Source organism: Protopterus annectens, chromosome 10.part0 (genome assembly GCF_019279795.1).
Source record: "Protopterus annectens isolate FY-2018-M chromosome 10.part0, PAN1.0, whole genome shotgun sequence".
Lineage (NCBI taxonomy): Eukaryota > Metazoa > Chordata > Ceratodontiformes > Protopteridae > Protopterus > Protopterus annectens.
The window spans coordinates 1,624,612,214-1,624,635,982 of NC_056744.1; the positions used below are offsets into that span (position 1 = coordinate 1,624,612,214).

At 39.3% G+C, this 23,769-nt stretch overlaps 1 protein-coding gene across 5 annotated transcripts in view; it reads right to left on the reverse strand.

The window, feature by feature from the left end:
- The window catches only part of KCTD13 (potassium channel tetramerization domain containing 13), a 180,074-nt gene extending 161,824 nt beyond the window's left edge, over nt 1-18,250 (reverse strand). The window contains exons 1-4 of one of the 5 annotated variants that reach the window (XM_044086322.1): nt 18,098-18,250; nt 13,713-15,035; nt 5,690-5,859; nt 4,920-5,009 (exon numbers count right to left, since the gene is read on the reverse strand). In XM_044086322.1, the coding sequence (XP_043942257.1) occupies nt 4,920-5,009; nt 5,690-5,859; nt 13,713-14,001 (549 nt within the window). In that variant the 5' untranslated portion in view covers nt 14,002-15,035; nt 18,098-18,250. The other 4 variants (XM_044086321.1, XM_044086320.1, XM_044086323.1 and 1 more) reach the window with 4 other exon arrangements.
- Between the last annotated feature and the right edge of the window lie 5,519 nt (nt 18,251-23,769).

Below are 23,769 nucleotides of genomic sequence, written 5' to 3' on the forward strand. Positions count from 1 at the left end.
AGAATACCCTGACCCCCTGGATACAAACTGAGTCCATGGCAGAAGGGGGGGTGGAAGGTGGAAGAGAAATGTGACAGACTAATTGGGACATGGGTAAAGATCAGTGACAGAAAGTAAAAGTGGCCAAAAATAAATGAAGCCAAAAAAAATAAAATAAAATCAAGAAAAATACTAAATATTTCTGCTTGTTTCTTGACAATAAATTATCCCATCACCCTTCCTTTCTAACAATTCTGTCTTTCCTCTTTCCCTACCCTTCATTTCTACTAATTCTGTCTCTTTCCTTTTCTGCTAAAACACCCGGAACAGTATCTATCTTTTAAGTTTCCATGTCCACTGTCATCTCCCACTTACCCCGTGGCTGCCTTATTACTAAATAGTTTGTACTTTAGTTTTGTTCTGCTCATCCTTAAGTTTAGGAAGGTTTCTTGTTTCCATAACAACACAATTATCATCCCCATGTAAAAAAGCTAGATGGGTTGTTGCTCTCTAACCCCTTTCATGCTTTCTCTATATGCAGAACTCCTCCAACCACCTTCCCATCCTCGCAGATCCCCTTGTCCAACCCAATTTGATTACCCCCCCCGAGCTCGGCAACACACTCCTGCAATCTGCTACATAATGTACCCTGCTATAATCCCACACAAAACAGACATTTAATCCAACTTCCATATCCCAAACAAAATAAAATATGGAGTCTGTTTCATAAAAATCCTTTATCTTAACCTCAAGTGTCACTAGAGATAAAATCTGCCACAATGGCTGACAATAAGGCTTTGAAATGTGTGCTAAATTAAAATGGTATCATCATAGCTGAACCAGAAGAAATAGTTAACACACAAGCACACAGATAAGAAACATATTTCAGATCATACAGAGAAACCCAATTCAATCTTACTATCTGTAAAATAATCCCACTAGAAATTGTATAGGAAATGGTCACCTCTCTCCCCATTACGTTTAGAAACACCTCTTCCTTGGGACCAGATGAGATACCAGAAAGCCAAAAACAATGCAGTATGTTCACCAACACATTCCTAACACAGCATCTCCAATATCTGGAAGCATGCTACTGTGGCAGCTTCTAATAAAAGGAATAAAAAGAAAAAGTAAAGTTGTGTAAGTTGCACTTATCCACAGCAGTAGATATTCAAACTCCTCACTGCTATAGTAACCTTTAGGCTGTATGGGTTCGTCTTGGGCAAGTCAGCTGCTAAAAGCTCCATCTCCCTCCCACACTTCCACTCTTACTGCTCACTGGTCAGCCCTGAGGAGGGAAAAAATCAGCAGTCAAAATATAAAACCTTCAGTGGTCAACCCTTAGGAGGGAAAATCAGCAGTCAGAATGGAAAACCTTCAAGACTTTCTTACCTAAAAGTTAAACAGCAGCATACTCTTCCTGAAGCAAAACAAGAAATAACCACCAAACCATTTCTTAAAAAAATGTATATATATATATATATATATATATATATATATATATATATATATATATATATATATATACACACACACACACACACACACACACACACACACACACCAAAGTAACAAAAGAGATAAGTGCTTTAAAAACGACTAATAACCATCCAAAACAAAGCACTTAGGAACCAGCGTAATGAAGCCACCAACGCAGCGTAAATGGGAGCAAAAAAGCACGTTTTATTTTAACGCTTACAAAACACCACATTTTCGTCCTAGTATGTCCAGGACTTCATCAGAAATAAAAATGCATTGTATTCCCTCCTTATATACCACTCTCCTAATTACCTCATGGTCATAATTGGCCCCAATTAGATAAAATAAACCATAATATTTTAATTAATATAAATAAAATTAAAACACTCATACTAAAGATTACTGTAACATTTTCACAATACATACGATGCAAACGTGTTCTAATTAAAACATTCCTCAACACTAGTATAAAAACTGACAACTAGTACTTGCTGGAATTTAAGGTAAATAACAGGGATTTGTCCCCTTCCCCAATGTAGTGCGTCCCTGGAGTTGGTATATATAGTTGGGGGAGTGTGGGGGACACAGCCTCCCACATTGGGGGGTGTGGGGGGCAAAGCCCCACCACCTATTTTGGTTTAAATGTTATACTTTTCGTGTCATAGTCTTCTTTTAAACCAAAATAGGGATAGGGATGGAGCATGGGTGCTGCTATTACAGTAGGGGGAATCTGTACATCTACCATTATAGGTAAGCTTACACAACTGTACAGATTCATCACCCTCTCTGCTGCAGTAGGGGAAATTTGTACACCTACCATTACGAGCAAGTTTACACAACTGTACATGTTCATCATTCTCTCTGCTGCAGTAGCCATTAGGCTGTAGGGCTGACTACCAAAGCTTATCCAACTTGGGAGGAGGAAGGATATGGTTCCAGAAGTCCATAAAAAATGATCCTAGCAATTTCAGTCCAGGATCTAGAAAAGGGAATTCAGTATGAAATACCTTGTAAAGGTATGTACAGAAGACCATGTAGCTGCCTGCAAAATGCTTCTAGAGTACATTCTTTTCCAATATGCCAAGAAAGAAGACAAAGCCCTAGTACAGCGTGTCTTGATACTGCCTGGAACTGTTTTACCATGGTGGGTATAACAAAATGCAATAGTCAAAGACAACCATCTAGAAGGGTCCGTTACAACACGTTGCCCTTTCTCAGTCCCAACATAAGAAATAAATAGCTGATCAGCTTTTCTAAAGGACTTAGTTCTGTTAAGACTGAGCTGCCTATAAATGTTCAAAGTAATTAGAATCCTTTCTCCCTGGTTCGGACAGTCGGGATAAAATACTAGAAGAATGATGCCCTGATTCAAAGTGAACTCTGAAATAACTTGGACATGAATGAGGGATTTTTTTCCCCTTAATGACACCCTACCACTACGGAAAACTGGATAAGATTCACCCACCACCCACCATGATAGGCTGCAACTCTGATACTTCTTGCAGACGTCAGAGAAACAATAACAGTTTGCCATACAATGATCCTTAAATCCGCTTAATGTGCAGGGACAAAATGAGATGTGGTTAACTTTTCCAGCACAAAACTAAGATCCCATGAAGGTGCAAACTGCATGCATGCTGGTCTCAAGTGTAACACTCTTTACAGAAACTGTTTAACTACTAAAAACACTGATGTACCTTGACAGAGGAGTATGAAAGACCAGAAGCTTGTAACTTTCACAAATGCTTGACCAACAGTGGTACATAATCCCCAATAAGACCCTGTTTAGTGGTTAGGCACCAACCAGAAAACTCTTCTACTTGCCACTATAAGATTTTCTAGCAGTAAAATTTCTTGCCTCCTTTAGTACCTGCTGCACACTCCCTGAAAAGAAGTGCCTAAAAGGTATAACAATTTAATTATTCAGGTAGTTAACTGAATACGTTTCAGAGGCTGGTGTATAACAAACTCCCACTGTCTTGTGAGCCAAGGACCAATTTATAAGGCACCTTGTAGCAACTGCCATTTGCTAATTCCATAAAAAGAAGAAGAAAAAAAACAATGCTGTCTGTGCCTAAAGGGGGGTCACATCACAATTATTTTTGGAGAGTTTTGAAACTTCAAAATTACGCTGGATCTCAGTGGAAAGGGTAGAAATGTATAAATGAACCTTCCCTGACAATGAGAAAAAAAAGGCATCTGTTCTGAAAAAAAATGGAAATAGATCTACTTGAGGGGTTCCTCACAATTGGATCATTTCCTGGAAGATGTCCTTGTTCAATTTGTGGGGGGTCTGTCCCGGTCCTGTTCAGCTTGTCTGCCACTAAGTTTTGCTCTGACAAAAAATAAAATGCTTGGAGAATTAAAAAGTGCTAAAGAGCTAACTTCCAAGCTAATGCAGCCTGCCTGCCCTGAGGGTACAACCTTCTGCCCTCTTGCTTGTAGATGCACCGCATCCTATGATGTCATCTGTAATCACTTGGGGAGGCCATGGGGACCATAGGTGAAGAGATTTTAATGCATGGATCACAGGCAATATCACTTTTAAATTTATGTTCTTTGGTCTGTCTGACAAATACCATACGCAGTGCAACTTTACCCCCAAGGAAACTGCTCACCCAAGCAATACAGCCGTACAGATTGACACCTTTTTTAATCTTCTACTTTTCTAATCAACTGAAATACTATGCCAGCCACAAAGCTTTACAGCTTCAAAGTATCTCCTAACCAATTAACAATTCTGAATGTTACTTCTCCCCACCACACTTTACCCACTAACAGAATTCTACAATTCCTGCCTTTTTTACCTTACTAAACTATACACAGGCAATTTATCAGAAAAGGTCACCAACCTTTCCAGATGAGAACCAAGGTCCCAAATCTTCAGCCTATTTCTTTGCTTTAATCCATGCTACTCTTAAAAAGCATCAGTGCTTAGACATTCTACTAAACCATTTATATTATTAAATGTTTCAACAAAGCCTGTTCTGTACTCTGAGATTTAAACTAGCCGGTCTCCTCCTCATTTCTGCCCACCTAGTCCCCACTGTGATAAAGTCATGTATCCCACACCGTTACCGCTGCCTCCTGAACAGACTCTGCAGCTTGCTTATTACCTTTCCACTTAAGCGCTACTTCTCCTGTTAGACCATACCATCTTATGCTCTACACAGTTGCTCAATCCTTAACATTTCAAGGAGCATAATAAACTCACCATATAAAATTTACATTCTACCTCTCTCATTATACAACCAGTTATATTAAAATAGCCCTGCTTCTTCAAAAAAAAAAAAAAAAAAGCCCACTCACCCATTCCCTTACTCATACAAACATCTTTTCTCTACCATTCTACCCTCCAGTTTTTAATACTGGCTTTACTATTCTACAAATCCCACACTCACATATCATGCAGGGCTTTGGAGAAGTAGTTAGAATGACCAGTTCAGATGGTGGGCCCTCACCTTGTTGCTGGAAGAGATGATCATCTGTTCCTCCTTTGGTGAGGTGATCATCGGAATTCTACAAACCGGGTCATATCCTTCATTCTTCTGCTACAGAAAAAACAACAAATCATTACAAACTTCACAGAAATACTAAATAAAAAGCACACACTTTTCATGAAAAGCCTGTTCTGTTAACTTATCTTTCTGGAACATTCCCAGTGACAAGATACTCCAGCTTTTCCAACAGAAGAAAGGTGGTCTACTACGTTACTACCCATCAGCTGTGCATTTAACCATCTTAAGATGACACACAAATAAGAAAGTTGGTGCACTACGTAGGTAAACACACCTATGAAGTCAAATCAGTAACAGCAGCTCCCGCCCAGCAAAGGAACCACAATACTCCAGACTGAAAACGATCATTGGTAATTTCAACTCGCCCCTTTTCTCAGCACCTCACACAGTCTGTGCAATAAACTTCTGGGGGGACTCCCACGAAATATTCTTACATAAATGATGCAGCACCACAGAAGCGTTTCACGTCAGCTAATGTAACTCAGTCCATTCCACCCCTAGCCTGCCCAGAAGGTAGTTGAAGTAACAGAACTCCTTGGATCAGCTATGTTGGACTCACCCCTCCCCCAACCAAAGCATCCCCCAGAGAGCAAAAAAATAATACTAGCTCTTACAGAAAATGTCACACTGGAGTACTTCAGCCAGATGTCTCAGAAAGAAACCCACCAACATCCCAGCCCAAGGTCACCACTACTTAACAGCTGCTCACTTACCTGCAGAGCCAACTGGCACTCTTCTACCAATCCCTGGATCAGGTAGTACCTTGCTTCAGCCAACAGCTCTTCCAGCTCGCGTTGGATCTCAGGAAGTGGGATAGCACCATCCCTCAAATAGTTAAGGATCATTCCAAAATGCTTTCCACTCCGGTCAATCAAAATCCAACCTGGGAAATGCCAGCAGAAAAAAAAAAAAAAAAAAAGATTACGGTGTCTTCCTCACTGCAGCCTGTCCAATTCATTTTATCAATATAGCACTATTTATTTTTAGGCTATGGACAATGCAGACTGGTGTTCCTCTGCAATACGCCAGGCTTACTGGTCTTCAAAAGCAATCAAAGCCATTTACCAAATAATAGCAAAATTGCCATCCAGCATTCTTCACACAAATGAGTCATGCGCTTCAGGGCATTACACACACAAGTAAAGGAATACAACTCTAAAGGGCAATGAACCACAGCCCAGCAGTGAAAACGCATGCATTGTTTACTATGACCAATGTCATTAAAGAAGTGCTTTTATACAGTTACAACAGTATAACAGACCATTCTAACTCCCAGAATGCACAAGTCTTGCTGGGTGCAACTTCATGGCCTAGCAGAGTTTCTTACTCCAGAAACAAGCAGAGGTGCTCATGTGCCATCTGCCTGCTGATTTAAACACGGCATCAGCTAGCTGGCACAAGATGGTATCCAAACAGATGTTAACAGCCTCCTTTCACTAAGGCAGAAACAGAAAAATCCAGTATCAAAACAAATCCTGGGAAAGACCTGAGTCTATCTTTCATAATACAACCACTGCATTCATGAGCACCAATCAGCAAGCTCTGCTGAACCAACAGCTAGTTACATACCTGTCTGTACATCACCAATTGCTAAGCCTGCCAAGGTTATGACTGCCTTCCAGATCACTACAGCGGGAAGGCAAACAATGGCGTTTTCCAGTGCAAATCCATTGAGCCTGTAAACGGTAAATGACTTTTGCCCTTCCCCTCCAAACCAAAATTCAGACCTTCTCAAACTATTCATTGTTAAAGTTAAAAATCAAACAAGACAGCCCTCCCCCAAACTCTGTCATTTCAAATGTTTTGTTCATGGCTTAAAATGAGTAAGTAACATTAGGAACCTGAGTCTTAAAATGAACCTACAGTAGTAAAAGAGGCCAATAACCAGCCTAGAATGCCCCTTCTCTCCATTTCAGAAATGTAACCCAACTGTAAATATGACAGAATACAACAGGGTCATGGTATCAGGAGAACAATCGGCCCCTGCGTAGACATAAACACCACTGTCTACAAAAGAGAAGGAAACTCTTGCCCCAGAATTTATGCAACTGACCCTGACACAGCTATTCACCCAGTTAAATAAAAAATGCTCGACTGCATCAAAGGAAGGAAAGCAAAAATTGAAGATTAGCAGTAAAAATGGAACGCTCAGTAGATAACTAGGAAATTCTTGAAGAATAAAAAGGAATGGGTATGTCTGAAAGTAAAGTGACAGATAACATTAAAAAAGGTCAACTACTATGCACCATTTGGGTCACATACACCTACTGGCTTTCAATAAGGAACAACTTGAAAGAACAGTCATCACATATAACCGTGTTGTGCATACCATGATGAGGGAAGCACAAAATCATCTGCTCAGTGTAATACAAACAGCCTTCTTAAAACATAGCAACTACTCCACCATTTGCAGTGAAGCTGTAACTAAAAATTATCATAACCTTCCACTGAGTGCAATGTCAGTGTTTTCCATACTATGATGATCACATGGTTAACCCCTGGTGAACTCTAACCCTACAGCTGGGAAGAAAGCATCTGCTGTATAAAAACAGTACTTTTCTGCCACTTTTTTCTACTAGGTGTCAATTCATGCAGCCAACATCAGATGACACAAGACAGCAATGGTAACCGGTCAAAACGGTTCTCATAGCAGGCAGATTGCAAACCTACTAATCCCAAAACAAGGTCACCCAACGTCAAAATAACAGAAACCAAAACAAGCAGATTCAACCACCACTAAGACCTTAACAGACAGACACTGAAAGCCAGTACATACAATAACTCAAGAAAGAGCACCAGTTCTGGAATACCCTAAAAATAAATAAATAACAAGAAGACCCACCCCAAACACCAAATTACAAAAGGTACATATTATCTTGGCAGATGCAGAAGAAAAGACCACCAACCTTTCCCCTTTACAAATGGTTACTGACCAATCACAAGTTTAATTTAAAGTCTGAGCTACAATGGTTCTGGCTCTACAAATGAAGAAGTCTAGAATACACACACTGTAAAGAAACGATAACTGCTCCTAAACAGTGCCTAATCTAGGAACCAAAAGGGAAAAGATCTGCACCGAATTTTAAAGAAAACACAGACGTTTGTAAATGTGGAATTCATTCTCATAATAGCACGTTCATGACCAAGCCAAATTATGTATTTACTAAGACAGAATGCATATTGTTGAACAAGTACTTTTAAAAGTATGTTTGCATGCAAAGCAATTTCAGTGAAAACCAAAAAGGACAGTAAAGAAATGCAAGACTGGTGATCAGTAAGCACTTCTGTTTCCCCCCTCTTGTCTTGTAAACTCAATGGATAGCAGTGTCTGTCCATGGGGTCACTCTGTGAGTTGGCTGTGAGAAAAAAAAAAAAAAAAAGAGACAAAAACAAGACGGGGGGGGGGGGGCACCAAACAGAAAAGCAAAGGTATGTCCTTGTCAGCTAGTGATGAACGACAAGCCAGATGGATAAGGAAAGCACAAGGGCAAAATCCATCTAATTTTACCAGAGAAAAAGCAGTTTCCAGCTAGTAAAGGAAAAGGGCACAGAAGAGGTACATTTTTAAAACAGGCTACAGGGTCCTCAGTATGCATGAAATGTTAAAGCTTTTCCACAGTAATCACAAGCAACTCATGACAAACTGCTAGAAGCTTCTTAAGCTTTGTAACAAAACAAAAGCATGAAATTTCACAACTGTGGACTCTCATAAAGATGAATCTCCTGTAGTGAAAAATGTCAGTCCATAACTCAAACTATACTATTTCCAACAGAAATGAAGTCAACGTGTGCTTATTTCTTCTAAGTAAACCAACTCTGTTATATTCGCCTAAATTAATGCCAATGAACTCTATTCCGATTCATCTACTTATTACATGAAATTTAGAGAGTGCAAACCATAATTATCCTGAATTTAAAAGTCTCTGAAAAATACTGCAAATATTTTTTCCTTACAAACAAAGCAATCTATGACCAAAAGTTTGACACTTACTTGTTGTACTGCTGATACACTGGCGTGTTTTCTGATTATTTTTATGCCACTAATGAACAATGTCTACTGTTTAAATGAGCTGTAATGCTACTACAGAGTTTCTCTTTCTTGAAAAAGGTCACACTGCTGGATTTAACAAAACAACATCAACACATAACGCATGTAAGTACACATTCAATACATGCAGAACAGTGCACATTCTCATACACAAAATATCACTGGCATTACAAGCATACACATATAATTCTTTTCTCTACGCAGCAGGATTCTATTACAAGGAACACCACAAAAAGGACATGCAAAAAAGCTGACAGCAATGATCTTGAAAGGCTACACGGAAGCCATTCTTTTATGAAAAAGAGTGGACAGAAAACAGACGTAATTTAAATACTCCACTGAAAGTAACTAAAACAGGAAAAGAAAAACAATGAAAGCGTGAAACTGACCATAGGATGGGTGAAGCCAATCTAATACTACATGGGATAGGTTAATTCAAGCACAAAAAAGGAGAACTGGTTAAATTATCCGGGAGTTATTAGGGAAAACAGAAAAGTACTCCAGAAGGTATAGCTACTGAGTGGGATAAAGGAAAGTGGAATTTAAAAAGCACATAAATAAAATAAAAAGAGATGTGGTTAAGATGCAATAAGATTATTAGCATCCCTTAGCTGACAAAAGTTAAAGTACTACAAAATAAGAGGAATTTTGCAGAACAACTGGAGGTGCAACTGCAGAGTGCTAGAGAGAAAATAAGGAAGTACCTGGATAATATGCACGAGTTTAGAAAGATTGCTGTTAAGCAACTGCTGATAACTCCAAAGCAGAAAAACTTTTGGCACAATAACTTACACACAGAAAATAGAAAAGGTTATCAAACTTGGGAGGCTATAACAAGAAAAATAACCAGAGATCCTGAAGAGGTATTAGAGATATTTTGGAAATGTTATGAAAAATTGTATAATAAAGCAGTGAAACGGGGAAATCAAGAAAAAGCACAAATGGAAATATTTATGGAACACTTAAATATGGCAAAGTTAGAGGTGGATAAGGCTCAACAACTAACTGTTAAGACAGGAGAACATGAGATAAAAATGATGTATAACCAACCTACAGGAAAGCCACCAGGAAGAGATGGCATTCATTCTGACGGAAGTTTGGGGGGGGGGGGGGTGATAAAGATCTGGAAGGTTTTGTTTAACAGTATTTTAAAAGGAGGAGAGGCACCAACATCCTAGAAAAAAGCTGTGGTGCATGTAATACCTAAAACAGTAAAGACCCACTTGATTCAGCTTCTTACAGGCCCATTTCAGTTTAAAACCACAATTATGAAGTGTTTATGTCTATAATGGTAAATGTGACGTCATAATTGACAAGATATGGACCAATGTGGTTTTGTGGAGCAAAGGCAAACATCTGGCAACATTAATAGAACAATGATGATCCAGAGGGAAGCAGAATATAGGAAAATACCTCTGTTATTGGGGGTCCTGAAGCAGAGAAAGCATTTGACAAAGTATGCTGGGACTTTATGAGTACAGCAATGGAAGTATTTGCATTTCCTTACACAATAATACAGTTAATTACAAGGATATAAGGTATCAGAGGCAAAAATCAAAGTGGGAGGGCTCCTCTGATAAGCCATGTCTGAACTGAAAAATCAGTCAGGGACATCCTCTTTCGTATTTGTTATTTGCATTGTTTTTGGAACCACTGGCAAAGAAAATAAGGGACTCAGAAAAGAACATCTCAACTTTGTGGAATATTGTGAGACAGTTCCGGGCTTTTTCAGGATATAAAATTAATTTAGATAAAGCAAATGCTATAACTATAACTTATGTACCAACACACACATTGATCCAGCAATACCCATACTTATGGGGACGTGACAGAGAAGTACTTAGGAATATGGATTAAAAAGGATTCAGTTACAGCAGCTAAGGATGTGTGGGAAGAGACTAAAAAAAAAGAGAATACAAAAAGTGAGAAACTGGAAGATCTTGCCTGGGATATGGATAGCAAGATAAAAGCAGCAAAAATGTTTTTAGTCCCTTTAATTTTAACACAGGTCAGGCATATTTTATCAACCAGAAGAGAACTTGTGGCTAGCAATTAATAAAGAGTTGTAGAATTTTATTTGGGGGGGTGGCAAGAGACAAGTGGGATAAGTTGATCCTTCCAAAAGTGAAGATGGTTTGGGATTACTTGATTTGAAAGGATATTTTAGAGCTACACAGTTAAGGCTCTTATACAGAACACAAACAGAAAACTACAATTCAAAGTGGAAATGGATGATGATGAAGCAGGGGCAATTCAAGAAATAAGGAAAGAGTGGGATTTTGGACACAGATCCTTAAGGAGAATATCAACAGTCATATAGAATATTATACTCAAAGCAGCAGAAAGTATACTAAAAACTAAGCCAACACAGGACTAGAAACAGTAGATTCTGCCAATAGAGATGACTGCAATTAGGGGTACAGAGAATAGACAATAGGGGCTGGAGAAAACTGGAAATGCAGCTAAGGTATTGGGAGCAAATAATTGGAAAGGTAAGAGTAATAGAATGGGAAGAGGCAAAGAAGATGTTTGGACTGCAGGCTAGTGATTGCCTTCCCTTTCAGGGATTGATAGTGTACAGAAAAGAGAAACGGATAGGGGAATCCTAAATGAAAGACATGCACTGGCTGAGTTTTTAAATGAATCTAGAACAGAAGCTGCTGTTGAAAAACAGACAATTAGTAGGGCATATAAAATATTGGACAACAACTATATCAGAAGAGGTCAGAAAAGATTGGGAAGAGAGATTAGATATACAATTCACAAAGAAACAATTGGAGGACATAAGTATGTCTTCCAAATATGTAACAAAGTCTAGAAGATTTAGGATGTTTGTCTGGAAGTGTTTGCATAGATACTTTAATACACCAAGTAGACTCCAAAGAATTTTTCCTCGGGTAGATGGCAAATGTTGGAGATGTGATGGGGAAGAAAGAAGCAACTGGGAACATATGTTTTGGGAGTGTAATGAGTTGGCAAACTTTAACATTTTCTTACAGAGTACTCTGTCAGGAATACTGGGCAAGCAAACGAGTTAACGAAGGGAATTGCTTTTTTGAGCTGGGACACAGGATCTGAATTGCCTAGACAAACTACAATATTGTTAAGTTTAATTCGGATGTCCGCAAAAAAAAAAAAAAAAAAAAAACAATTACTAGTAATGGAAAGCAAAATCTAAACCAACCATACTTGAAGTAGTGAATATTACAACAGGGGTAAGAGAACAGGAAGTGGGATTTCTGGAAAAGGGTGGGAATTAATTACATTAGAAAGAAATGGAAATTGTGAGAACAATGCATGCAGAAAATGCTTTGGAGGAGGAACTTTAAGAGAAGACACAAATTAAATAATTTATGTAATAATTATAGGACATATAAACATATATGTAATGTATAACTTGTTAATATATTATTTTTATATAAAATGCAAATCTGCATATGTCACAAGTAATAATTCAATAAAGGTGTTTTAAAAAAAACAAACCCGCAAAAGCGGCTAGCCTAGTACTTACTTAGAAACCTATAAGTAAATATAGCTCAGGCAAAAAAGGATCTTACTAACAAAATAAGCAGCATTCCGCGGTGGTGGTGCTGCGGTAGCGTTGTCGCCTCACAGTAACAGGCTGTCCAGTTCGATTCTCAGCTACTAGAGCGTCTTCTGCGTGGAGACATGCGTGAATGGGCGTACCTTTGTTGAAAGCTGTGCGTCAGGGCTGGTAACTCGGCACTTAAAAATCCGCTACCAATCATTAGCGGACCGGAGTTCCGCTGTGGCGACCCCTAACCAGGAAAAGCCGAAAAACACAACAACTAACAAAATAAGCAGCCAACAAGGGAGTACCAACAAACATTTATCAGGCAGCAAATTACATTAATTTGTTTTTTGTGACAATAAGGACTATGGCTGTAACAGATTTCTGCATTTAAGGATGCACAGTGAACTTTTGATGGCAGGAAGGTATGCAACATGCAGTACCTGTCCAAATGTCAATAGCAGTCCAAGAGTCATGCATTGCACCTGCAATTATGCATCCAGGCATCCTATTCTATACCAATGCATGGAAGAAACAGAAATAATCAGGAAATCTCCCCCTTGAAACCATTAGAAGCTGACAGAGTAGAATGGGATTTGTACAGACTGCTACCCCCAGAACTCACAGTTAATACAGTTACTCAGGAGGCAAATGAGTGCTACACTCTGCAATCAAGTAAACCCACAGTCCACTCCCAAAAACATTGGTGATAAACACATCCTCATTTCAGACTAGCTTCTAGTGACTTAAAACCCTATTTGGGGATACTAAACATAGTATTCTCCTGAACCTAACAAATTTAGCATGACGTTGGAGAGATACCTTGCCTCTTTATGACTAGCTTCCAATTTAATAACATCCTGTACTTATGTAGTTGTGACGCTGGGATACATTGGGAATTGTGATAATCATGATGATTATGCAGAGTAGCATTTGCCTAACTAGGTTAGATGCATTCATAATTACTGATCTGAAATGTTCTTCTCATCCACTTATGAATCACAGCCACCCCAAAGCTAACATTCTAAATAGGAAGTGAAAAAACATTCAACAGATCTGCTCTTCAAACAGCAAAACAAACAAAAAATGAAGTGCAATAGATATTATAAACAATACATTTTAATATAAAACAAAAACTACTTCATATGTTAAGTACCTTCACTGTCAGTCAAGACTTCCATCCTTCCACTGAACATGGCCTTCAGCATTGTATCTTGCTTTGTCAACGTCTGCACAGTGGTATAATGGAGCGACCCTCCAACATTCAGCTTTACATATTTACTGCTGGGATTCAAAGGCTTGAGGTCAAAAGCCGCACCAACACGATGCTGTACTGGCACAGCCCCTGGTGCTACCGGCACTACAGCAGTTACTACTGCTACACCATCAGGTCCAACTTCTGGTGCCAGCAATGAAGCCTGTGAGGCAGCGGCCTCAGCAGACATTCTGAAATGCAGGTAATTGAGGTCCAGGTTCAAAAAGGCTCAAAAACAAAATGCAGGCCTATAAAAGCCCTATGTTACAAAAAAACTAAATATCTTCAGAGAAACAGAAGTTTTTTTGAAGTATTATTTCCCACTACAGGAAGTCAAATCAATCCTGCCAGATGCAGTAAAAAGTGGTTTTAAACTGTTCAGTTTACAAGTTATGGCAACAACTTTTATCCACAGTATGTACAAGCTGAGCAAGACAGACAGCACAAAACAGAAATGGTCACAGCTGCAAGGTGCCCTTTAAGGAACTGCTGTTCTGACTGAATGGTTTGACACAGTGAATATTAAAACAAGGATGTTGTTATGCAAGTCAGTACCAGGAAAAATACAAGTTTTTTTTTTTTTTTTTTTTTTTTACTTAAGCATGTGCTTAAACTGCAGAAGAATTACTCTCTTGAAAGGAACAGTTAAAATAAAAACCTATACATCCCCTTTTCAAAAAAGGCTACTTTCTCAGGTTAATGTGGACAATGTTTGTAATATGACTGGCAATCAAGAAAACAATTTTGGAAAATAATATTGCTCTGATATTCCTTCTGTCAGCAGTGGTTTTACCACCTTTTCACGTTTTTACCCTCCACCTGCGTCCCAGTTGCTTTGTTTTCAGCTTAAATTATAAAATACACGTTTTAAATGTGTCATAGGATTCCCTGGGTTCCCCCTCCCTCCCTCCCACCTTTCCAATTTCTGAATCCAACTAAGTATTCTCTACATGTGAAAAAAGTGCCAGTGTGAATCAAAAATGGTCAGTGATGAAATATTGACAGGAAAAATAAAGAAAGCAAATTTAAACTCGCCCCATTTGTGACATGTTGCTGAAGCCAAAATGCTGTGTAGTGGTCTTATCTTTCAGATGCAGCGAAGAACAATGCTACTGAAATTGTCCTCTTGACTTTTAAAGATGACAGGTATCACTGAAACGGGAAAATCTGATGCTCTTTGTTCCTTCTGGTGTTAATATTGGCCTGTTGTCAGTCTCAAATGTGCTGTTGTAAAAAAAGAGAAAAAATAGTGATGTGCACATCACCAGTTCACATACAAACACAATGAAATTCCCAGTGAACACAGACGTCTGCACAGCATTTACTATGATCTACAAATGAAATGACCACCCTTTGACATTCAGTCACCATAACATTTACAGCAAGATCAAGATTCAAAGCAGTTAAACAAACAAGAAAACAGTGGGAGAAAAAAAATGTCATTTCAGTATAAAATTAATGAACCAGAATGTACAGTAAACACAATGAAGTAGATTAACACAGACATTTAAAAACACAGGTTTAATTTCTTAAAAGTACATTCACATACCATCAACAGCTTGATTAGGATGAGTAAATTGAAAGACTGCTAGTTTCAAAGAACACAAATTACAGCAGTAGTAAACATATTTTGGGGATGTGAAAACATTTAGAGGGAGCAGCCAGTGGAATAAAGCAGAGTTAGAAAAGCTGAGGTAGGAAAAAAATTAGTGCTACTGAATAAAGTAAAATACAGTGCTAGATGCATGAGAATACATCAAAGAACAGTTTTACTGCATTTTGCAAAATGGATTCTATCTACAGTCCAACAATAATTAAATTATGCTACACATATCAGGTGTCACCCATTACTTTGGAAATAAATGTCTTTCAGTTTCTAACCCCCCCCCCCCCCCGTCCCTTTTCAGTCTGACTCAGGGTTCCAGTTACTACCACTTCTCCATTTTGCTTTACCTGGCTTGTTTCGTTTTTTTTTTTTTTACTGTTTTTGCAAGCTTCAGGTTCCACTATTTTGCACTAGGAGACTTACATTAAACCAGAAGAAATGTGTACTGAAATGCCTCATATCTTTTTCATATTTTACATTCCGCTATGGTATAACAAATGTGTTTACCCACTTATCTACTTTAGTAATTTCAATTCCTTAAGTAATTATTAGATTTTAAGTCTAGCCATATTTCCATATGGGAGAATCAAACCCTGTACCTTTATATATATACATTAAACCAGAAGAAATGTGTACTGAAATGCCTCATATCTTTTTTCATATTTTACATTCCGCTATGGTATAACAAATGTGTTTACCCACTTCTCTACTTTAGTAATTTCAATTCCTTAGGTAATTATTAGATTTTAAGTCTAGCCATATTTCCATATGGGAGAATCAAACCCTGTACCTTTATATATATATATATATATATATATATATATATATATATATATATATATATATATATATATATATTTTCATCAGTGCACTATTATCTTTGCCCATATGGATATATGCCCAAGTAGCTCCCACTTCATTTCTCTTCTCAATCCAAATTTTAATGATATGGCATATTTTCCCCTACAGGGTTTGGTACTCCTTCTTTGGGGTACTACATTACCCAGCCCCCTTCCCCTATGCAATATGAAATTAGTCATCATATTAATTACTCTCCTTTTGCAGTTTAACCCAACTACTATCGATGTACTTTACTTATCAGATGATGTAGGCAGTTGCACACTCCACGATCTGTCAACTTTGTTATTTCTTGTGCGTGACAAAGCCCACACTATTATACGTCAAATGCATACGCGTGCAAAAGGTATTACCTCATCCGTGTTACAGGTCAAACGCAGAAGCCAAATACACCACACTCCAGTAGCAACTTTACCTCTGCTTACCCAGACCTTTTTTTAACATAGTAGAGCACAGATCTCCACAGAGTGCTGTTTAGCTAACCGACCTGCTCAGTGTCACACAAGCAATGAAAGCCGAGGGAATCGCCCCGGGACCTTAGTTAACATCGCATTAACAGCTCTTTAATCCTCTGTTCTGTCAGACAAGTCTTTCAAAACAACATTAACGTCAAAGTACAGAACGTGTGCTTTGGCTGTCAAACGGACCTGGAACATCACTTCAAAATAAACACTTGCCACCCTAGGCTTCCCAGCGTTTTTATACAACATTCAATACGCGTAAAGTGTCCTACAGGTCTATTAATGGGGTGCTGCTACCACTACATTAAATGACAGCTGAGTGTTTAGAAGTAAACAATAGTTGTAACTGCACTGTTTCTCGCTGAAGCTGTGATTGCGAGCCCTACTTTCCAGAAGTCTTACCCTTTTATAACGCCACGTAGTCTCTCCTGTTACTGTACCCCGAATCCACCGTTCACCTGGGACCCCCACCCCAAGCCCTTGTTTCATCCTATCCACGATCACTGTTTGATCACTGCAGTTTACGTGCTGGATCTGACCTAATTAATACATGCAGTAAACCTTAAGACGTTTTCCGTCCTTCCCTGAGAACCTTACCAATTCAGCCTTTTCGGTCAGACCAAAGAAACAGGCGAGAAAAAGGTATTGTCTACAAACAGAAAGGCAACAACAACAACGCACCGCCTACTCTCCACTCGCTACACCCGCCTTATTGACGGTACAATACCCAAGAGGCGTGATAACTGTGTCCCGGTCTTTTCCAACTTTCCAAATCAGATTGGCTGTTAGCCATTGAAAGGCCGTGACCGATTCAAGTAACAGACCATCAATCAGTTTCATTGTAGGCGTGGCCACAGGTAAGTGACACCCGGCTGCACCCATTGGTTACAGTATGGGTAGTGTCCCGTTAAACTTTTCCAGTAGCATTGTGGGTTTTGAAGTATTTCAGGGTGCTTCTTGAATGCGCGTCCATTTTCACTAATCGAGTTGATCTCCTCGGATTGAAATCTAAATATTGCCACCCTCCTAATTAACCGCCTCCCAGTTTGTGACACCACAGTCAGTCTCCATCCACCTATTTTTTTCACTTTAATAGTCCACCCAAACCTGTTTAGGTTCTCTAAGGTGAACTGAATGGCTGCTGTACTAGTTTATATCGATTTTCAATAAGCAGCATTTTTTATACATAGAGAACATTAACTGCATAAGTAAAAATATCTACACATTTATTAGAAGCCATATTTGTGCCGTAAAACAGAGCTTCGTCTCAGTACAGACATCTTTTCTTGCCCTTAATAATCCCGAGTGGGTGGCATATTAATGCGCACATTTCTGAGAAATAAACAGTACAGATGGGTTACCTGACTGGAGCACATTTAAGAGACCAAGTCGTTCAAGGGAGCATAGGCCCTTGCTTCAAGGCACCGTCTTTTTCTTGTATAGCTTTTTTTGCAGCTAGATGCAGGGAAGTAAATATATCAGTGGTTTAACGATAACCAAGTGATCGGGGTTGCATATTTCCTGAAAGTACAACCTGATCACAGAAAGTACTGTTGTGTTCAAGAGTAGACGAACGAATGATCATTGCTGCAGTAGCCTTAGCTATATGTGTTATATCTTACCAAGGACATAACAGCTGGCCAGCTTCCAAACCTTGAGGGCACCTTCCACACACCTAGATGGAGCTGAAATGACTAAAAGACAAGTTTGGGCAGGCACAAAGCCCTTCAGACCTTTCCTGCCAACAGACAGAGAGGCTGAACATTGAAAGGGCAATGCTAGGAAGAGCAAAAAATAAATAACCATACCCTGGCATAAACAACACAGGCAAACAACAAGGGGAATGAAAGGATGGTGAGGTTACTGCAGCAGTGATCATTCAAACATCTACTGTTATGGTAAGTTTACTTACACAACTGTATTATGTTCATCATATTGATCACTGCTGCATTAGCTTTAGTTATATGGGTAGATTACCCTAGCTTACTACATTTGGGAGGTAGAAGGCGGAGAGTCCAGGAGCCCCAGAGACTGGTCCTTGCAAAGTCTGATCTAGACCTACAGAAGGAATCACGCTTTTAGTGCTTTGTAAAGGTATATATAAAGGGCCAAATTGCAGCTGCTAGAATACATCTAGAATCCAACCCTTTTTATCAAGCCATAGATAAAGCCAAGGCCATGGCAGAGTGGGCCTTGACCCTGTCTGGAAAAAAAAAAATTGTTGTGCTGAGTACAACAAAAGGTAATAGCTTTAAGACAACCATTTAGAAAGTCTGCATTGACACAGGTCATACCTTCTTCTTACCTTCAGAAGAACTGATCAATTGATCCAAAGATCTGAAAGATTTAATTCTGACAAGATACTACCCAACTTGTCAGTCAACATCTAAGGTATGGAGTATCCTTTCTCTCTGTTTAAGCTCAGTAAGGAAAATGGGGAAATGGATAGTTTAGTTTAAAGCAAAACTTGGATACCACTTTGGACATAAAAGACAGATTAGTTCTCAAAGAAACAATGTCTCTGTGGAGAATGAGATAGGGTTGACAAACCATAAGAGCTTGCAACTCGTATACTCTTCTTGCAGAGGTCAGAACAATCAGTAAAACTGTTTTCTATGTTAAGAACCTCAAGTCAGCCAAATTAGCTGGTTCAACTGGAGCAAGTGTTAACTTCTCCAACACAAAATTAAGATCCCAAGAAGGGGCCACTAGTTTTCTTGTCGGCCGCTTAAGTAATTCAGACAAATGCTGCTTACATTGTTGGCACTAACTAGAAAACCCTTTACATTTATTAATATATGATTATATAGTAGAAAGTTTTCTTGCCTCTGTTAGTACCTGCTGCACATCCTCAGAAAACAAGTGCCTGAAAGGAATTAATACCTTGTTATCCAGGCAGTCAATTGAATATGATTGATGTTGGGGGTGTATCATACACCCCTGTTCTTGTGTGAGTAGATCCATTCTGTGAAGAAGCTTGTGGTAATTGGCCATTTCCAAGAGAAGGGAGATCCACTTTTGCCTGGGCCAGAAAAGGTGTCACCACAATGATCTTGGGGGATTCCTTCTGGATCTTCAGAATTACCTTGTATATCACTGGAAAAGGTGGAAAAACATAACAGGAACATTCCTGTCAAAGGAAAAGAAAAGCCATGGAGTCCTGGAGCAGAATCTTGCCAGCTGATTATTTAGAGTGGAGGCAAATGGGTCTACTACTTGGAAGAACTCCCGATCTAGTTTGCATTTGTGAGGGTCTGCCCTTTCCTGCTCAGCTTATCTACCGCACAATATTGCTTTGATGGAAGGAAGGATGCCTATAGGGTGAGACAGTGCTGTGAAACTGTATTCCAAGCTAACATGGCTACTCTGCAAAAGGGGGTATGACCTGGTTCCCCCCTCTTTCTAGATGTACCATGTGATTGCAGTATTGTCTAAAACAACTTGAAGAGGTCCTGGGAACCAAAGATGATTTGGAGATTTGAGTGCCATGATCATGGCAAGCATCTCTTTTATATTTATGTGCTTGCACCTGTCTTAGGTGTCCCACACACCTTGCACTATTATCCCTACTGGTACTGCTCCTCAAGCAAAGTCTGAGGCATCTGAAATGACTGACTGTTTTCAAACAGGGAAGGATAAGGAGAGACACAAATTTAGGGATATTTCTCCACTAAGTAATTTTTCTATTAACAAACTCCAGTACTGGGATTTGAAAAGACATGGGATGGTGATGCTGGGACCAAACAGACTTCAGATACTATTGTATGAATGGCGCACAGCAACAGTTATCCCACTGCACAAAGGGGGTGCCACCACTGATCCTGGGAACTATCGACCTATTAGCCTGACGAGCCTGGTCTGCAAGGCCATGGAACGTATCATCACGGAACTCATAAACAAAGACATTGGTAACCTCCAAACTCCGGAACCCACCCAGTTCGGGTTTGTGAAAGGCAGATAATGCCTCCTGAACCTGATCGACATCTTTGAGACAGTCACCAAAGCCGTGGATGAGGGTAATGTGGTTCACACAGCCTATCTTGACCTCACCAAGGCTTTTGACACCATCCCCCATTCTGGAATTATAGCTAAACTCACTAATCTAGGTATAAATTCCTACGTCACAAGATGGGTTGCCAACTGACTCACTGACAGAATCCACACTGTAAAAGTTGCAGACTCCAGATCTGACCTCAAGGCAATGACAAGTGGAGTGCCACAGGGTTCCATCCTGGGACCTCTCCTGTTTGGTATCTACTTCTCTGAAGTACAGGCTAACACAGAAGGCCTCTGGCTGATGAAGTTCACAGATGACTGCAAACTATGAGCCATAGTCAAGTCCCCAAATAATGAGGACATCCTACAGAAGGGCCTAGACAGATGCCTGGTGTCAGAGCCATGGCCTCAAGCTCAATGCCAAAAATTGCAGTGTCATCCCCTTTGGTAAAAACTCTGTACCCATGAACTACCATATAGGCAGCAATCTACCCCACCTTATTCAGCTTAACTAACTTACTATTGCACACAATGCCCTTTATCACCCTGACAACACTCCAATGCTCTCTACCCTCATAAAACCTTACACCAATCTGAGGAACCTACGCTCCTCTAACAAAGTATTGATTCATACCTCCTTATCTAATAACTTAGCAGGTGACTCTATATTTTCCAACTGAGTTGGAAAAATTTGGAATCAACTACCTCAACACCTCACAACCCTAACATCACTCCCACTATTTAAAACTAACCTAAAACTCTTCCTATCTAACCACTGGCTCTGCTCGTGTAATAACCCTGACTAATCATCTTCATCAATAAGCCTGACTAATCATCTTAATCTTCATTTCCTTTATTCTCATTTATTTGATTTATTAACATTCCTTCTTACTTAATAAATCTAGACTACTAGATTTTCATCACCACACTTGATTCTGATACTCCCTCTACTAAATGACATATATCTTAATTTCTCAACCTCTAATGAAATTGCTTTTTGAGTAAACAATGTTCATAACTCCTATATTCTCTAGTACTACACTATTCTGTATTCAAATGACTTCACATCCTGTTGGAGTGTTACAATTCTATGTTTTTTTCTGTATATTTTTACCTGTTTATAAGTATTGTAGTAGAACATAGGCTTACAGTCCTGTGTATTTTTTTTGCATATTTCTTGTATAATCTAATATCTTGAATTTTTGATATTTTGCTAAAATTTTTAATCTCGTTAGTAGTATTGTAGTGGAGCTTTTCTCCTCGGGTCTCCACTGAAAATGGACATGTATCCAGTTGGACTAGCCCGGTAAACAAATGTAAAATAAATAAAATAAATAAATCTACTTAACATCGAATGCGTGATAAGAAACCTTAGGACCCAGGTGGACAGTAGTCTCTCCTTTGATAGTCACATCGCCACAGTAGTCAGGAAGTCCTTCTACGTGGCACACCTCATCATAAAAGGGTTCTCATCCAGGAAAAAAGAGGTCATTGTTCCCCTCTACTCGTCACTCATTAGACCCATTATAGAGTACAACGCCCCTTTTGGAATGTACCTCACAAGACATCTGCAGCAGCTGGAAAGGCCACAGAAGTACCTCACAAAGAGGATTACTGGCCTCAAACAAATGCCTTACACTGACCAACTCAAAAAACTCAGCTTTACTCCACAGCATATCGCCTACTCAGAGGTGATCTCTGCCTAACATATAAAGCTATGTCAAACCCAGAGCTGTTGGACATACTACACCTAAAGAAATCCCAATCCCTCCAAGCTACATGCTCTAAGGACGTAAACCTTGTCACCACAATAAACAGGACATGCTGGAGGGATATATTCCTGTCCCAGAGACTTCCTATACTGTGTAACAAGCTACCCATCTATGTCAAGCAAAGTTCTTCATTAGCACTCTTCAAGAAAAATCTTGATGAGTGGATGGGAAATAGGAAATACACCCCGGGGATCACTTCTGTGTATCTGCTGGACAGTGGCACAGGAAAATAACTTTCTTGGGTGGCATAAGCTATGGTACCTTGCTGGCTAGGCTTAAGTAGGCCCTTGGGCCGATAGCCTAGTACCTACCTATGAACCTATGTGGAGTCTTGCTAGGGTTATCATGAGAAACATAGATGCCACGAGACCCAAAATACTGAGGTATTCCCTCACAGTAACCAAAGTCTGAGTGGAAAACCTTAGAAATAACGCTAGATATTGATCTATTTTTCCCCGTGGAAGAAAAGCTCTTTGAACTGGGGTACCTTTGTGAAGAAGCCAAAAAAGACTTTTGAATGTTCTCATAGAATCCAAGTCTCTGAAAGAGATCTTTCACCCAAGTGAAAGATTCCTGAAACTTTGAAAAAGACTCTGCAAAGATAAGCAAGTCACCTAAATATGTTAAAAAGAAAATGGATATCTTGTAGCCTGCAACAGACTATAACTACAGCTAGCCACTTTGTGAACACTTTTGGTACAGTAAATAGTCCAAAGGGTAAAGCAGAGAACTGATGAAGTGATCCAGACACACAAACTTTAAGAAATGCCTGAAGTCTGTATGAAAAGGAAGGTAATGATAAGCATCGTTTAAATGCTGTGTTAAATGGAAAATCGAATGAGGAAGAAGAGGTAATGGATTGTGAAATTACATAATTTAGAAATTAGACACTATCACAAATGGGTCTAAGAAGAAATACCCAGAACTGGTCTCCAAAGATCTTCTTTCTTTGACACTAAAAACATCCTTGAAAAAAAACCTTTCCTAACTTGGAAAGGAGGAATTGGTTCTATCACTCCCTGGAACAGCACATAATGAAGGACAAGTGGAAATAAGAGTCTGGTCTGGTGTGTGAGGAATAACCCCTGGCAATGAAGAATATCCTCTCACTGCTGTCTATGACCTTGATGAATGATCTTTAGAACCCATTTGTCTGAAACCATCTGTTGCCAAAGAGAAAAGTGGAGATTCAGACTTTCTGGAAGGGAAAAGAGAGCCCCCAGGTGTGAGGAGGGAAGTCTATTAACTAGTCAGATTGACTAGTT